At 36.9% G+C, this 18,919-nt stretch overlaps 1 protein-coding gene across 1 annotated transcript in view; it reads left to right on the plus strand.

Annotated features, from left to right (window-relative positions):
* Nucleotides 1-15,283, plus strand: part of LOC134744909 (uncharacterized) — a gene marked incomplete at its 5' end in the record, with an annotated part of 55,641 nt that extends 40,358 nt beyond the window's left edge. Inside the window, 3 exons of the mRNA XM_063678857.1 lie at nucleotides 820-1,004; nucleotides 11,750-11,873; nucleotides 14,438-15,283. Of these exons, the coding sequence (XP_063534927.1) occupies nucleotides 820-1,004; nucleotides 11,750-11,873; nucleotides 14,438-14,542 (414 nt within the window). The remainder of the gene's footprint in view (nucleotides 1-819; nucleotides 1,005-11,749; nucleotides 11,874-14,437) is intronic.
* Nucleotides 15,284-18,919: the final 3,636 nt, after the last annotated feature.

Consider the following 18,919-nt stretch of genomic DNA (forward strand, 5'->3'; position numbering starts at 1 on the left):
TGCGCGGCTCAGCGGGTGCTCACTCAGCGAACCCACAAACGAATAGGAACTATCTATGTTTTCGTTATATTATAGAGCACTAGCTTTCGCTCGTGACTTCGTCTGCGTGTAAATAATAATTAGGATATTGAGTTTTATTCCCTAAAAACCAATTAAGAAATTATTGATTCCCCATACAAATTTTCACCACCCTTTTTAAACCCTTCAGGGATGATTTCGGGGATAAAAACTATTTTATATCTCTACCCACATTTCACACTAGCTCCATACCAAATATCATTTAAATCGGTTCAGCGGTTATTGATTCCCCACACAAATTTCCACCACCCTTTTCACCCCCATAAAGGATGATTTCTGGGATAAATTTGGCATAGAGATAGTTTGAGTCCCGGGGAAGGACATAGGATAGTTATTATGTCGGAAATCGTCCCTATAGAGAGTGAAGAGGGGGGTGAAATTGAGAGATTTGATGAATTGACTGATAATTTATGTCAAGCAATTAAGTTTATTCTCAAAGTTAATGATTGCTATTAAACTTTATCCATGCGCTAAACTTACTCTAGATGCTGTTACTGATTACACGCAGACGAAGTCGCGGGCAAAAGCTATTTGTTAATAATTGTAAAAACCTACTTTTTGTTTCCGAAAGTTAAATTAACTTTATTTGAATCTACAATCCGATTGTCACTATCGGCCAAAACCACCCCTGACTGATGTATGAAAATTATTAACATTTGTATCCTCATTTTTTGAACCTTTGTAAATAATATAATCTAAATCGGTGACCGTTTCATACTAACAATATTTATTATTCCACAGAGCGGCGGTTACGGGCAAGGCACGTTATTTTCCCTCCGCTCGCGTCGCCGCACGGGCTCATTCCTTTCCTTGGAGTTAGCCGGGCGGGGCGCGGCGCGACTGGTCCATGCGGGCGCTGGCGCCTCTAGAGCTATTTACCTGGCGGTGCCGCTGTATGATTTCCGCTGGCACCATATTGCTATCAGGTGAGACAGAGATAGCTGCTCAAGTTCATTCCTCTCGGGGGAGTACCACACAGAACAGAGACAGGTAATACAGAGGACAGAGACAGAATATGAAGGGAACACGGAAAGAACGTGTCAAGTCGCTTTAGTAACATTTTGAGTTCTCGCGTTTATAAAGTTGGAAGCGATGTAATAATGTATGTTTTTATCATGAATAGGTTTTTTGTAAGTCATCATCTTCCTCGCGTTATCCCGGCATTTTGCCACGGCTCATGCCTTCCTGCATGCATGCACGGCCTGGGGTCCGCTTGACAACTAATCCTAAGAATTGACGTAGGCACTAGTTTTTACGAAAGCGACTGCCATCTGACCTTCCAACCCAGAGGGGGAACTAGGCCTTGTTAGGATTAGTCCGGTTCCCTCACGATGTTTTTCTTCACCGAAAAGCGACTGGTAAATCATCATCATTAATTTAAGAACCTAGCTCTTGTCGGTGGAGCAATTTCCATGTATCTCTTTCCTGAGCCTTTCGTTTGACCGCCTGATACGATACGACGTTTATCTTCTCCTTTAGTTGGCCCATGTATGTTCTTCTTGGTCTCTCTCTCTTCCGCCTTCCTTCTACTTTCCCTTCCACAATATTTTTTATGAATTCGAGTGGTAAATATCAAATGATATTTCGTACATAAGTTCCGAAAAACTCATTGTCAACTCATTTCAATCCGGCGGTCGCACGCTCTCACCGCTAGGCCACCAGCTGTTTTTGTTAGTAAAAAATTGTACTGTTAATACCTATTTGATATTATCAGATGATCACGTTCATTCCTCGCCATATGACTTTCCTATTGCAATCACGCGAGAGAGGGAGAGAGAGAGAACTGAACAGAACAGAGACAGAAAATGCTCGTGCCATATACCTGGGGCCCTATTCGAGATGCACAACTGTCAGTTTCGGCTTCAACATCAGTTCAACAGTGGAATGAATCATTTGTTCATCAACTGTGGAAAGTATCATTTGGTACAACCAAAACTCATTCATTGAAAAAATTATGCAACAAAAATCAACTTTGTTTTCTTACTACTATACGGTTTAAAATGGCTCTGAACTCTGCGTGGTTCGGTTTGGTTTCGTTGTCGCCTAACTGTGGATTGCTAATGTCAAATTTACCTATTCGACAATACACGATTTCTTCCATTCAACTGAAGTTCAACACGAAACGTCACTTAACGCATGTCGAATACCGCTCCTGGCCGTTGGCCGTGCCACTTCTGCCGTGACTTCACTTCTATTAAAGCCAAGGGGTAAATTATTAAAAAACTTTTAGCTATGAGCAGTAGGTACCTACACGATATACACCGCTAGATTATAATTGTACCTAATCAGGTAATCAGCAATAATCGACGACAACAACGTATATGATTCTAATTGAAAAATGACAATTTTACAGGAGAGCAAAACAGAAGTAGAATCCTTATACTTTTTTTTGTGTTAAAGATAATAAACTGTAATTTGGCACACATGAATTATAATTTTATTTTATTGCTTATTTAATTTTCATATAACTCAATTTAATGGTATTTTTCGAGAAAATGCAGATAGCCCACTAGATTAAGTTATAACGATTTGCTCACCGTTGTGTATACTGTTCTATATACCACTTAGAATATTATACTTGGTTTCAATTTTCTTTAAGAACTACGTAAGCAGGTCTATCTGGGACTTAGAATATTATACTTGGTAAAAAAAGTGTCCGACTCACTGTAAAAGATTCTATGTGTGAAGTAAGTCATCAAATTTAAGTCATTTATTTTGATTATTTTTTTAAATTATATAACATAGTTTTAACGCACCATTTTTTTTATTTTTTTTTGGTTGCATAATTATTCTGTATAAATCTGAATAATTATAATTTTGACACATTTTGCAGATAGAATCATATTCGACATTAGTTTTATAACTTAATAATTATGTAGAAAGTACTAAATAAAAGTAAAAGTTTATGAGATGTGTTATTTATTCAATAAAATGTAATAAAAATGTAAACCTGTTACATATCAGTTTTAATCACGGAATTAGTCAGGAAAAAAGAAGCACCTTTAAACATTGTTCTTACTTATTTACCTTAGGTTTTACTATCACATTGATCAATCTTCTTTAATATCACGTGAGTTATCAGTCTTTCTGACTATATTACGTATTCAAACAAGTCTTTTCGCATGCATAACATTAAAATGAATAATGTCTCATCATAAAAATAAAAACAAACATAATATTCTTCTCCTGATTATGTTTTTTCTAAGGCTTTGAGCTCACGAGCAACCCTTTTAGCTTTTAAATGATTTTCATAGTTAGATATTTCCTTCTCAGATGGTTTCCGTATATTTTTATATTGATGAAATATATCTCATTGGTTTTTCTTTGGGATAAAAGATCTGGGGGTACGGTGCCCCCGCCAAGACGAGCAAAGCGAAGCGCACTACCTACCTTTTCTCGAAGCGCTTCGTCGTTTTTTTGAAAGAGGAAGTTCCAGCCATTAAGGAACCGGTGTACACTACTGAGGAGGAGCTGTGTGAACAACACTTTAAGCAAAACATGTCACGTAAAGAAGACGGTAGATTCTCAGTAGGTATTCCTCTGAAAACCGATGAATCCGAACTTGGCCGTTCGTTCGAACGTGCCAAGTCGTGTTTTTTGGCGCTAGAACGCCGGCTGATGAACCAGCCTTCGTTGAGGCTCATGTATGTTGATTTCATGAATGAATATCTATCATTAGGTCACATGACGTTAAGTGACATAGATAATCCTCATGAAAATTCGTATTTTACGCCACATCATGGCGTGTTGCGTGAGCAGAGCACCACGACAAAGTTGAGGGCCGTATTCAATGCAAGTGCGCCCACCAGCTCTGGCTTATCCCTGAACGATATCCAAATGGTTGGGCCCACAATACAGAGCGACTTGCTTACTATACTTTTACGATTTCGGCAACACCGCTATGTGATGGCAGGTGACATCGAAAACATGTACAGACAGGTGCTCGTTAATGAAAATCAACGTCACCTGCAGCAAATAATATGGCGTGACGACCCTTCAAAGCCCCTCCAGACGTATACCCTAAACACAGTCACATATGGCACAGCCTCGGCCCCGTTCTTGTCTGTACGTTGCCTTAAGCAAATTGCGGACGAATGTGACAATGAACTGGTGCGCAAGGTCATTAGTGAAGACTGTTACGTTGATGATCTGTTGACGGGGCAAGAAACTCCCGAGAGTCTCTTAGAACTTCGTGCTCTGATTTCAAAGGATAAGGAAGATAAACAAAATTCTCGGAAAATGATGTCATTAGTAGACTTATTAAGCATAAACACTTTCAATTACATAGCTCTTATACTATAGATTTTATTTACATCTAAAAAAAACCCGATTTCGTCACTCACTCACTCACTCACCGATGATCATCAAAACATTTAGGGTCCTTCCGGAAATCCTAGGAAGCTGAAATTTGGTATGTAAGTCTTAGTACATAAACAACAGAAAAATTCAAAAACATGAAATTTTTAGCCCCTAAGGGGGTGAAAAGGGGGGGTGGCATTTTGTATGGGGAATTAATAACCGCTGAACCGATTTTGTTGAAATTGGGTATGTAGATAGTTTTTGTTATGGGGAAGTATATAAAATAGTTTTCAACCCTCAAATCACCCCGTAAGGAGGTAGAAAAGAGCGTTAGGGGGAAAAAGGGGGCTGAAGTTTGTATGGGGAATCAGTAAACAGCAGATTGTGTAAAAGATGCCTTCAGATACGTATTTCAGGATTTTTAATAGTAAATTACTCCCAACCCTTTAAATTAGGGGATGGAAAATTGTCATACGCAACTTACAAATAGAAGTGAAATCCCACCAAAAACATTTTCATGTAAAATGTTGCCAAGATGAAAGAAACCATAAGGCTCGCACTGACAAAAACTTAATATCAGATCTCTTGTAGAGCCAAGCTTCTAACTACTTGCGGGTAGACCTATACTACTTGTAGTTAGGGCTTGCCCTAACTTCATAAACTCTACTTCTTAGTCAAATTATGTCGCTTGGCCGTTTCGTTACTACAAGAAGTATTGTATAATAAAGAATAATGAATAAATTGTTCACCTTCCGTCCATGTGACGGTAGCGAAACGGCCAAGCCACAATACATAATTCGTGACATTCAAAGAAGGATCTCTAATATTTTCAAAATTATTCATACAATCAAAGTTTTGGTTGTCTTGCCTGTCTGGAACTGTATTTGCTAACTGGGGTGACAATGTTTTTTTTAAAATATAATTCCTCGCATGATGCTTCGTCCATCCTTAGTGGTGACTCTGAAAGTCAAATACCTACCATGCATATTAAAAGCAACATAGATTAAGCTTTAACATTATGTGCATATATTTATACGTAAAGCTATATTAGTGGTGCAATGTAAACAGTGATCAAAATAAGGATTAGCTATAGGTACAACAAAACTGCCTGTATAAAACCTTCATCTAGGATAGTTATTTTATTACACATAGCATAGCATTATAACATAATATTACGCTTACGCTTTTTAATATTTAAATTAGCACTTACAATGAAAAATATGACTATTTTGAGTGTGTTCAAAAACAAATAAAAAAGGTAAATAGTTCTAAGTGACCGATTAAATGGCGTAAACAGTTCTAAGTGGCAGATAGTCCTGCGTGCGTAGTTCTCTTAAATAATACTTTTCGCGTATGTAGTTCTATATGTCACATCGAACACTTTACACATTTTTGAACGTATAAACACAAAAATATAAAGAAAATGTAAATAAATATTACATACCTCCATTTTATTGTGGTCGATTTATTTAGTTCTGTTTTGATATAATCCGTACCCGATCTTTTTGATCCTGATTTTAATGATTTCAACCATCTCGCACGTTTCTTCGTCATGATTAACAAACTTTATATTTGTAGTAAATTGATCAATCGAATGAATTCAACAAAATTCTTACAAAAACTCAAAATTAGGACAAAATTAACGTAATAACATGTTAATATTCTCTAGAAAACGATCGAAGCATTCACAACCGTTGACTAGCCGGTCCGCCGCGAACTGAGTGCGATGTGGTAAATAGCGCTCCGTACGCGCGAGTGAGTGAGATGGCATTCATCGCGTACGATTCGATATGGCACTTGGAATGGTGTTCGTGTTAGTATACAGATTTTCCACTCAGATGGCACTGTATGCGTCATTTAAAAATCTATACTAAGTGACATTTTTCGACTTCTAGATCATTATGCTACAGCTAACGTAGTTCGAACCTTTTAGCACTTTGCACCTTGTACGTTGTTGTCGTCGAATTGTCTTAATGTATTTATCTGTAAAAATCTGAATAAAAAGAAGCATCGCTTTTTCGCTAATGCGTATTACCATCATAATAGTATCAGGATAAAAATAAATAGGTACCTACTAGATGTCATTTATGTGATGGTCCGGTATTTCAAAGTAATATGCTATTTAAAATGGCTATTTTGTGAAAAATTCTATAAACAACAACATTGCTGAGTACATAAAATACAGACCAATTAAGCATTAACAAGGTAGAAAAATTACCACTCGGCAATTGAAAAAAAAAGGGTTACGTCTGACTAATGTACGCGAGAGGAATGATAAATGTTAAGGGTATGAAAGTGTTGAGCCAGTACTGCGGTCATAGATTACCTGTACCAGATTCCGCATTAGCCAAATTAAAATTAAATTAAATTAAATATATCTTTATTTCAGACCCACAAGTCCATATATGGTTAGTTACATTAACTTAAAAGCTATGTTAGTTACCTACACTAATTATTTTTAATTAATTTTATTTTATTTTATACAAAATACATACGCGATCGCTACACTCACAGGTGCTCCAAAAAGTTACAATGTACCTTGCTGCGAGCCAGCTATCTCACATAGTTTTTATCCCTTACCATTCGTTTCTCTTGATATTTTTATGGAATTCCTAGTTAATAATGTAATACGTGTGTAATATTTGCCAACTACAATTACGAAACGCAAGTAAATCGACATGGTTATTTCATATGTTTTTACCGGCCAATTCTAACTTACACAGAATGATGTCATTCAGTTATCGTGCACTTCGCTCATACTTGTCCGTACATGTATTAGCGCGGACGAGACTCACGATAACTTAACTTTTGTAACTGTAGATTTTTACTGTCCAATAAAGTTTAAATAAATAAATTAGACCTAAATAAAATAAAATAAACGAATGTATCCTTGTGCTCATATAGCACCTCTCGCTGATGACCTGGTAAAGGTCGCGGGAGTCCGCTGGATGCGGGTGGCGCAAGACCGGTCATTGTGGCACTCTTTGGTGGAGGCCTATATGTCCAGCAGTGGACGTCCTCTGGCTGATATGATGATGATGATGATGCCCATGTGGCCGTATTGCAGGCGTTTACGTTACTGCGCAGCCACTCACTCGACGAGTGGTATGGGAAGTAGCGAGGGAAGTAGGCAGAGACGTTAGTGTGGCCACGTTACTCGTCATCGGCCGCCATACTGCCCTTCATACTTCTCTCACTACTTCCCATACCACTTGTCGACAGTGTGGCCGCGCCATTATATTCTCCCTCTAGTTGACAGTATCTGTGGCTACGGTAGAGTACCTCCTTAATTTTCCAGGATAGCTGCGGTAGCGTTTTCTCGAACTGGGAACAAATTGTATAGACTTGAGATTGAGGGCTTATGCCAGGGGTTTCTCCTCCTCCTTGCGGGTATATTCGGCTCAGCATTGCTCCGAGCAATTATTAGGGTTGACACAACTTGACGTCCCTTTATGTACACGACCACAAATAAGATAATGACTTGAATTTTGACAACCCTAAATAGCCGAAAGGGAAAGTGCCATATATTAGAAAAGGACAGCATGATTTGTCCCTGAACCGCTGTCAAACTTCGGTTTTGTAGGAAGTTTCCTTTCTGTACGGTAGTAGGTACTATTTTTTATTATGTGCTTTATGCGTAGGATGAAAGTTGTGATTGACCGAGTTGATTGTTTCGTGTGTGTTTTGGTCTGATTGAACTAGTATTGCGATATACTTATTTTTAGGTGATGAAGATTTAAGGGCACGTATGATGTGTATGTGAATAATAAAACTTGATGAATAGTTTTATTAATAAATAAATATTATATAAATAAGTTTGATCGACATGGCCACTTATACAAAATGAAAAGTAATTTAATTTGTTACAAGTTTTATTCAGTCAAGTTTTTCGATTATCTTGTATAGTTTTTGAGATATCCGCTCTTGAAGATTTATTTGGGACTCAATTTTATATTGATATCTACATAAATGAGGCCAACTTTAACCTTTTAAGTTTTTGACCTAAAATCCAAGCCACAACGCACTAGCGGTTAACCGCGGGGGCGGCTTACCGCACGGCTAGCCGCTTTTCCAGTTTAATATGCCGCGAGGAGCAGCGCGATATTTGCCGAGGTGTTTAAGTTAGCCTACCTATCTTAGGTTATTTAATGTTCAATTCTTGGTTTATAAGCGAATTTTTCATGTCCCCGATCTTACACGCAAATTAAATTGTATATTGAAAGCTAAACCAATACCTGTTTTTGGTGCGGTTTGATTGAAATTTAATACTAACTTTCACTTTAAATCGAACATTAATTATTTCAAATTAAACACATTATTAAGACTAATAACGGCACAGTAACATATCACGTCAACATTCAATTTGCGCCATGTTTAAATTTACCAATATTACGTCGATAATTGCTTTTGTGACATTATTTACTCGTAATAGCACTATTACAAACAACCTACATAACCTTGTTAGTATAGGATAAATAATTATATTCTCGAACAAAGCCCGACCTGTTATTGAGATAATAAACTAAATTATGAGGGACGTAAATATACTTCAGTAGTGCCGAAAGCACGTAATATGTTTTATGCACGATGCGTGGATAAGGTGTGTAAATATTATAAATTGGATGGATAAAATGGATGTTTGATGTTCTTCCTTGCAAAGCATCTGAACGGATTTGGATTTGGACGATGTGGTATACATGTCGCAGTCAAATTGTAAGATTCGGCATTTTACAAACGGCGTCGTCATTTTACAAACATGAAACGTTATGCAAATTTCCTGGAAATGGTTTGCTGTTTTTTCCGAGCATCCCACTATCCTTGTGGTCTTGTCTGTCCTACCCCTAGAGAGAGCGCGGCGCGGAGGGAGAGCAGCCCTTACTCGCTGTGACGGAGCGCGGTAACGAGCGAGGCGTGCGGCTGAAACTGGTCGCCTAAGGCGACCAGCAAGCCGAAGCTGCGGAGCCGAGTGTATAGTGACGGTACTTCGACAGGCGAGGGCAGAAGGGCTGCTGCTCTTCCGCAGCGCCGGAGCCACCTAGATCCAAAAGCCTGAATGAGCAGCGCCCCGCGTAGTAAATTAAAGAACTACTTCGACCAAAATGCCGCGGAAAATTGCAAACGGCGCTGAAAATGTCATAAGGTATTTTACAAAATGCGGACTCACAATTTGTCTTCGGCAATTTTACAAACGGCGTCGTCATTTTACAAACGTGATTACAATTTGACTGAGACATACATTCATATAGTCTGGCAAACAAGTATTTTAGTAACTGCAGAATAAAGTACTATACTCATCCCTCTTTTCGGCACAGATTATATATAGGTAATAGTCTGTTTTCGGTCCCTCCCTCGTAGGTATGTTTTTCTTATACGATGAAACACTCTAGTTTGTAATTGATTTAAAATATTTTTGTGTGTCATTGCCATAAACTACTTAAAAGATAAGCGAAGTCGCAGGCAACATATGTAGGTAAGTTGTATAATTCTTAACCAGACATTTAACACTATAACATTACCCCTTAATGGCCACTTCCTGCACAAAATCCGCCATTAAAAACTAACGACCACAATAACGGCGCCCACTATTTAACATCAAAATGGCCGCTATTCATCTCCGCAACGCTTTTTTCCCGCTGCCATCTTAATTATATAACTTTAATGAATGGCAAAACAGATTAAACGTCTTTCTTAATTAGGATTTTATCCAAGTACGTTAATATGAGTCTAAATTAAATTTCACCTCGCGGGAAATTAACATCGAAATTAACTGTTTCAAGCGTTTTATTAACGTATATTCATTAACGTTTTTAATTACCGTACAATAGGTTTTTTTGGTTAAAACTTATGTCGTAAATAATTTTAAATTAGCTTTCAATTTGGAATTAAGAATGTCAATTATTTTACTTTAGAACCTACAGTGTATTTTATCAAATCCAAATTCAACGAATACACAATATTTTTTGGGTTAATAGGTCAGTCTATCGACAAAAGCTGTATCATAAATGTATTATTCCTAAAAGTCAGCGCGAAATGAGTAGTCTGTCACGCCATACTTGGCAAATAAAAAAAAAAACAATCTGAGCGTTAGTCATAATTTTAGGGTTCCGTACCCAAAGGGTAAAAACGCGACCCTATTACTAAGACTCCGCTGTCCGTCTGTCTGTCCGTCTGTCCATTCCGTCTGGTCGTCTGTCCGTCTGTACGTCTGTCCGTCTCGGAACATAAACCGTGATAGTTACAGTTGAAATTTTCACATATGATGTATTTCTTTTGCCGCTATAACGACAAATACTAAAAACAGAATAAAATAAATATCCCACTTAAATATTTATATACTCCCATACAACAAAAGTGTTTTTTTTTTCCGTTTTTTGCATAATGGTACGGAACCCTTCGTGCGCGAGTCCGATTTGCAACTGGCCGGTTTTTTGCATATTGATCACGCGTACTTTACAGAATTGTGTTTTAAGTGTTTCCACATCTCTAACCAGCTATGAATGTATGTAGAATGTAGTTATGTACTATTAGGAACAGTAAAGCAAAATATAGCACCTAAATTTGTGTAAGATTTTCGATCAAAGGGCAGAGGTCGAAAGATACGTCCTTTTGACAAAGGTACAAGATTTATGCTGACAACCGTTGGATATTCCTCGGTATCTAAAATCGATACAATTTGTTTGATCCCTACAATTTGTCAATGCTGAAATAGGTATACACTACGAGGGCTTTTTTGGTTAGTAAGAAGGAGTAGGTAGGTACATAACAATTTTTACAGTACATATACAGTGCTAATACTTTACCGCACTAGTGATATAATTAGCACATTACTTACGTCACTTTGTCGAACTTAAAGGGCCATAATATGTACTGTAAAACGTTGTACGATACGTGTGCGTATAGGTAATTCGCCACTCGTTGCGAATTTCCTATTTTTTGCACTTGTATCGTAATGTACTATTAACATGACTCTTGGTGGGTTATTTTGATTACGTAGTTGTTATTGGTTTGGTTTTTTGTGCCTTTTTTATGATGACTTGTGTTTTTGTCTTTTGTATTTGATGTATGATTTTGTTGTGTATTCATTTTATGTTAAGTGATGGATTATTAAAGTATGTAGTATTTTTTTAAGGTATTTAATTATTGTATTTTTTGGACAGTATGTTTAAATTATGGATGAATAAATTTATTTTTAACATGTTATCTAACAAGCTCGCTCCGGGATTCTATAAGATTTTGTGGCTTAAATTTTTTGTAGTCTTAAGAATCGACTCAATTAATAGTAGAGGGATAACATGCTATACATTACATTGTAGAGACTCGAGTTTTCTGAAGAAACCTAGTCTATCTGATTCTAACGAGTAATTGTTTCCAGTGTTCATGATGACAACACGGTGCGTGCCTACGTGGACTGCCGCTGGCTCCGTACAGACGTTCTTGAGAAAGACGCGCTGGACACTCCGAGGGACGCGGATCTTATTATTGGCTACCTGTTTTCTGTGAGTAAACCTTGCTTAGGGTAAACTTGCATTATTTGGTGACACGCCTAATTCGCTGATACAAGTTTTGAAGCATGACACCGAGGAAAGCTAGTGAATTAGGGCCTTTTAAATGGGCCTCACGGTAAAGCCGCCGAAGCCGTGAAGCCGTGAGGTCCCATTTAAAAGGCCCTATCTGATAGATACGCGCTTTTGCCGCGCTATCTAACAGCGTATCTTATTACATTATTTCCAATATACTATCTATACATTGGAAATAATGTAATAAGATACGATGTTTTACCGTAACAGGGCAACGCTGCTGTGACATTCCATAAGCCATATTGCCAGTCCTTCTATAGGTACACGTGCAGCCTGTGGACCAGTTATACGCAGCGGGCATACAGCGCTCTGCGGGTACAGTACAACAACGCGTACAGGGTGGTATTCGGGCTGCCGCGACACTGTAGCGCATCGGGTATGTTCACGGAGGGACGGATCGATGGTTTCCACGCGATCATCAGGAAGCGGTGTAGCTCGCTGTTGAGGCGATGGCGCGCCAGCTCGAATACCATCCTCTGCACGTTGGCCGACCGGTGGGACTCACCGTGGCTGAAGCACTGGGTGTAGCTACATGCCCCATTATGTGAAATTCTATTTTAATATTATGTTTGTACTAACCCTAGATTTAAGTATTAGTATGTATGTTACTAACACATTATGGACTTATTTGTTCGAAATAAATTATTATTGATTGATTGATTGATAAATCTGTTTGTGAAATATTTGCTTCATTCATCGGTATTTCAATAGATGCAATGCAATATCAGCAGCTTTTCATTGGCCTTTTTTACCGAGCCTTGCTTACATTTTCTTTTCTTGATGGTCAAGTTCGGGCCCCCAATTCATACTGAACAACTTGTTATGGTTTTGATACCTTGAAGATCGCTTGCAGTGATTGGTGCTTGCGAAGTGACGTAAAAGTCATGCATAAGATTCCCCGGCAAGCTTGGACGAAATTCACCTTCCCATACAAACGGAGTTTCATTCTCATTTTAAAACTACAAGTTGGATTGTAATGAAACTGCAAATACAAAGACATGAGGTATATCTAGGTCTGTAAATTAGTTTATATAGCTCCGGCTTATAAAACAACTGAAATAGAGCAAAAACAAGTTTTGTAGGAAAAACTTACATACGCTGTATTTTTTTTAACGATGGTATCTGAAGCTAGATAAACTAATTACAGGCATAGATATACCTTACCCTATAGTAAGTACAATGTTTCAGAGCAAACTAGATAGTCGTTTTAAAATGAAAGCGGAACTACGTTTGTATGGAGAACCGAGCTTGCCGGGGACCCTTAAGATACGTGCCAAACAACAAGACGATCGTCAAGGTCGTATCAGTACAAAACCATAACAGTGTTAAATTAAAATCCACCCCCGGGTATTGTTATTGTGCTAATAAATTATTTTTTCTTTATTTCTTTCTTTTCTTTCTTTCATTGCTTAAGTTATATTAACGATTGCTTGCTTAGATTATATAAGCTTATTAAGCTTATATAAGCTTCTTATATAATCTAATCAAACGTCATATTATGAGTAACAACAGTGAATAATGCTGGCTACAGCATCATTATTATCTAAACCTATTTATTAAGAAACATCTGCCAAATGATGTTAACGTCAGAATTATTCATATTTTTAGCTTATTAAAAACGTTCCAAGTGTTCCAACTAAAGTCTTGCTATTTAGTAGTGAAAGTTTTTAATTTTTATCACTATTAACATAAAAAAACTATCTGACCATTATTTACTGCGAAACGGAATAAAGCAATTAAATGGCCTAATTTACAATCCCTCAATTCAAATGTCCAGTCTACTTTCCCTCCATTTGTAGCTAATATTGTGGAAAAAAATGTACTTTATCATGCTCGCAAAAGTCACTCGGCAAATATTTGGCCGCTCGTAAATTTTTCGGCACGCGCGAGACTCGTTTGTTTTTCGAGTTTCATTTCCCCGTTCTGTGTTCTATCATTTGCGGATTTTAAATTGCAGTTTGGTTAAGAGCTTGGCGTTTAATTTAGAAAATATGGAGAATTCCACTAATTTCGCTTACGAACGTTTCCTTGTGACTTAAAAATGAACAGTGCATAATAACTTGTTTTACTTTAACAATATAAATTAGGCTCACTAGGGCGAAATGGATGTTTCTAATTTTAAACAAATACAAAAATAATTAAGAGTTTTGAATGATTCACGGTTAGTTTCACTAGGCTTATATTAACCGGGATATGGACCGTGATTACCTTTTGTATTGTTTTTGAGCTTCCGATATTTCGACACAGTTACATTCATCTTGTTCACTGATAACTGAAGATAGCGGGTGGGTGTCAAAGTTGTGTAGACAATACAAAAGGTAATCACGGTCCATATCCCGGTTAATATAAGTCTAGTGCAATCATTTATTTTTTTAAAGTGAGTGATAGAAATGATGTTTATGATACATAAAGTGCGTCACAATCAGACAGTGTTTGGATACAATATATTGTTTCTATAATATCCATATTTTTTCTTAACGCAGGGTGACCTCGAACAACTAGTATTGGTGCCTAAAGCGGGTCAGGCGCAGAAGCAGTGCTCCAGCCAAGTAACCGGGACATCTACGCCCTACGTCAACATGCATTAATACAAGACTTGGCCTTTGACTTTACTCGCTACGTTATGGAACTATGCAACACCAGGGAATTATGTGCCCTGGGAACTTTCCCTTTTCCAAAAATGCAAGATTTCCCCATGGAATAATTACAGCAACTTCTCATACGTTTGTATAAGGATCGAAACTCTTTATTTATTACAAAATGGAAACTTACTTTATATCTTTAGAATTTTCCTTAAATTTCCGAGAATTTTTTGGAAACTTTCTACAACTTGCTCATCCGTAAATTATGCCATCAATATGCTCTCTCAACGTATTACGAGGGAACTGTAACTACCGACAATAGGCACTTTTTTCATACAATTTCCATTTCGGGAGAAAACGTTTTCTACGAACTAAATCTAAACAAATCTCTTTGATTTTGATCTCGATCGCTTCAGCATAATATATTCTAGGTTTGTAAAAGAAAAGTTTGTTTTTGTATTGCAAATTTGGAAAAAAGGAAAACCTATATAACCTAGTGTCAATAACATACTAAAAAATCGTGGAGAATGGAATATGTTTAGAAGTGGAAAAACGTTTTCCCTTTTTGTATGGATGAGTACTATGTATACTTCCCTCTTATGGTCGTTTTATATCTACAGACATTGAGCGTGCCGGACACGTGCCGTGCAATTTTTTCTATGCAGTTGTCTGTATTCTATACAGTAATTATTATGTGTGTATACTATCATCATCATCATCATTGGCCACAGCATCTTGACAGATGATTGTTGCAGCGACAGTTTATTATGAAGAAGAGGTCTGTGCGCCGTCGGAGATCGGAGGTGCGGCACATCTTTTCCTGTGGCTGTAAAGTCCAATCGCAGCACGACACTTTCTGCCACAAAGATCGCAGGTGAAACGCGATAAAAGAACGATAACGATACAATACGATAGATATGAATACTTTAAAAGACACTGTACAGAAGAATAGTATTTTGTCTGCCACGACACGTGTCTGGCACGCTTAATGTATGTCTCAATGTATGTCAGATATAAACTGACCTTTAGAGGGGTAGAAAACCAACCATGTTTGAAATAGAGGCCAACATTCGATGACGCAGAAGAACTTGATGTTTCGTGTTATGGATTTTGAAAGTTGAATTATAAAGTTTAGTTTTGTGACTTGGACAGGTGAAGCAGCTTAATACATTTAAAAAAGCTTAAAATATTTAATAAAATAATTTGATGTGTTCCCAAAGTTATTCAGCTTATAATTTTCATTGTTGTTTGCTTTCCATCAGATAAGGGTCCTAATGCTTCATGTACACCATGGAAAACCAGCACTAATTGTTTTCAACAGATTTTGTATCAAATCTAAGTAACATCAAACGTAGGTACTTACTTTGAAACACATTAAATGGAAATTAACTTAATAATTGTAACAGCCTTAATAATTTCTTACTTTGTAAATGCTACCAAATTACTTAAGTAAGTACATTTTTTTAAATAAAACATAGCAGCATACCTATAGGTATAAATATATATATAGGTATGGTATACCACATTCATAAATATATTTTTATTCGAAATGCATGAACGGCTCAGATAATTTTTTATCATTTAATTGCATATTTATGAAGTACAGCAAAACACTTTTATTATACCGCTTTAGATATTGATGGCATTTCAGGTTATTAGGATAAAGATGTAATGTTTTTACCATTTTTTTAAACTTCCAAATAATGACCAACCAGCATGTGCATAAAAACCCATAAAAGCCTTGGGAACTAACGAGGCAGGTACCGGAACCCTCAGGGAGGCTATTACCGGTATTGTTAGACATCTCGAACCCGATCCCTGTTAATCTACACTTGATTTTGTAGGGGTTTGGGTACGGATCTCTAGAGCAACCCGGTTCGGATAGTCTTACTACTGATTTTAAGCGCCTATTAAGACTTACTTGCGCCAAGATAAATAAATAATGGAAGAAACTAAGTGGCGTTCGTCATCCAAAGTTAAAACTACTATTTTCATTTCCAAAATCATCATCGTCATCATCGCATACTATATATATGTATAGGTAAACTCACACACCATTAGGTGATGATCTCCGGTCCGAGTCGATTCTGGTGTTAATCCTGTCCCTCCCTGTCTGGTGTTATTGCCACTAAAACTGAACTTAGGTATTTATGTTATAGTGGTGTTTGATAAGGGCCTGAATAATATTTTGATGTTTAGCATGTATACCTATATTATAATAGATTTTACGTCATGCTATCTGGCAACCTCACTGCGTTACGGTATTTTTTATCACATCTCTTCTTCTCTCGTGTCGAGGTTCCCCTAAACAGTGGATGCCCAGAGCGGTGCTGACAGCCCCACACACATCACATGAAGATTTAGTACATTGGTACTTAATTTGTACTTACTTGAAAAAATTGTACTTCTATAGTTTGGGAGTACAAGCCAAATGTAGGTGGAGTTGCTGTAGAGCATCTCTCCGGCAACCCTTATTGAATTCCAACAGCTACCTACTTACTTTTTCAGCGATCCAAATGGCAACGTGAGTGTGCCAGAGTTTGACGTTAGATTTTGACATTAATTAAAAACAGAAAGTCTTGTTTAGATATTGTTTCCAAATTTTATGAGAAGCATACACTTATATAACTATGTATCTATATATTCTTCACAATTGTACCCAATGTGATTGTATGTTTATATTTTCAAAGTATTTGCCATATATAGTTAACTGAAATACTATTATAATAGATATAAATAGCATTTCTTACAATGATAGGTTGGCCTAAATGTAAATATAATGAAAATACTAGTTTAGTCGGTTGTATTTTAAGTAATGTATAATAAAAATATTTTATTTGTCTTTACGTCTGTCAGGCAAACTAGTCATTAGGAATAATGTTTAGAAATAATTATGATATTTCTTTGAATCTGTGATTTCTTTAAAGCATGATCTCAATGTAAAATGTATTATTTTCTCCTGAAATATTGTTTTCTACTATAGGTATATTAATATAAGGAGTTATAAAAAGTAATGGTATTTTCTTTTAAACACTCTTTCATTTATTTCGCTTTTTAGGGTTCCGTACCCAAAGGGTAAAAACGGGACGCCTATTACTAAGACTCCACTGTCCGTCTGTCCGTATGTCTCTCACCAGGCTGTATTTCATGAACCGCGATAGCTAGACTGTTAAATTTTTCACAAATGTATTTCTGCCGCTATAACAACAAATACTAAAAAATACGGAACCCTCGGTGAGCGAGTCCGACTCGCACTTGTTCGGTTTTTTACTTGTTTTTCGTTGAAAACCAACGCCAACGGCGAGTGTATGACTTCTTCAGAAATCGGAAACTGCTATTTAATCCGTCGGGAATTTTTCAGGAACAAAATAAAATCAAGCGGTAAGCCAACTGTAAATTGAACGGAACTTTTAGATCTTCAGAAGTTTTTGCGCTGAAAGAATAAAAACTGATTTTTGCTGAGTTATTAAAAGGTTCTGTTTACCATGAGGTATTTTAGGTGAGTCTGTCTGTTTAAACAAATGAAAAAAATATGAATATTTTAACTAATTTTGCGGTTATACTCAAGTATTTTTTGTCACTTTGAAAACTGAGGCTGAGGCAATTTTCAAGCATTAACTAACATTAACAGCTGCTGATTTGGTTTAAATTCGATAATTGTAATGTTCGGGTTTATTTGCATGGTATGTTCACATTATTGAAATGGTGTTTTATCACAGTTAATTAGTACCTATGTTAATTAACATAATAATCATATTATCTTCACCACTATCTATTCTCTAATCATAATAAAATGGAATAAGGTCAATACAGGTAAGTCTGACTGGCCTTCACATTGGGACTGTTTAGTGTTTACACATTGATTAATATTTGTTGTGAATTCATACACTTGCTTCTTGCGTTTAGTGGCAAATAAAATAAAAATAATTTCAATGTGTAAATAGGCCCCAATGTGAAGGCCAGCCACACTTATAGGGATAAGTACTTACCCGTATTGACTTACTTAATTAATTTTGTATGAAGCAGAAATGTATGCCAGCGATACCACAATAATAACAAAAAAATCTCTTTCTCTAACCACAGAATAAATAATAGTACTTGGTATTGGTAGTTGGTATAGAAGGTTCACTCTCTAACAAAACGCGTATATTACGACAGATATGACCACTAGGTGGCACAAGCGTAAGCAGGCGTCCGTTGCATAGCGGTGCGCGGCAACTACTATGTCTAGACATCAAAATTGGTGTGGGCCGAATGTACTTGTAGCGACGCGACGAAATCTCGGAGTGAGTCACGCCTGCTCTAACTAAATAACATGATTCAAATGTAATTCTGATGTCAGTTTACGTTCGAATTGGCCTGTTAATACGTTACCTACTCGAC

Source organism: Cydia strobilella, chromosome 10, assembly GCF_947568885.1.
Source record: "Cydia strobilella chromosome 10, ilCydStro3.1, whole genome shotgun sequence".
In the NCBI taxonomy this organism is placed as follows: Eukaryota; Metazoa; Arthropoda; class Insecta; order Lepidoptera; family Tortricidae; genus Cydia; species Cydia strobilella.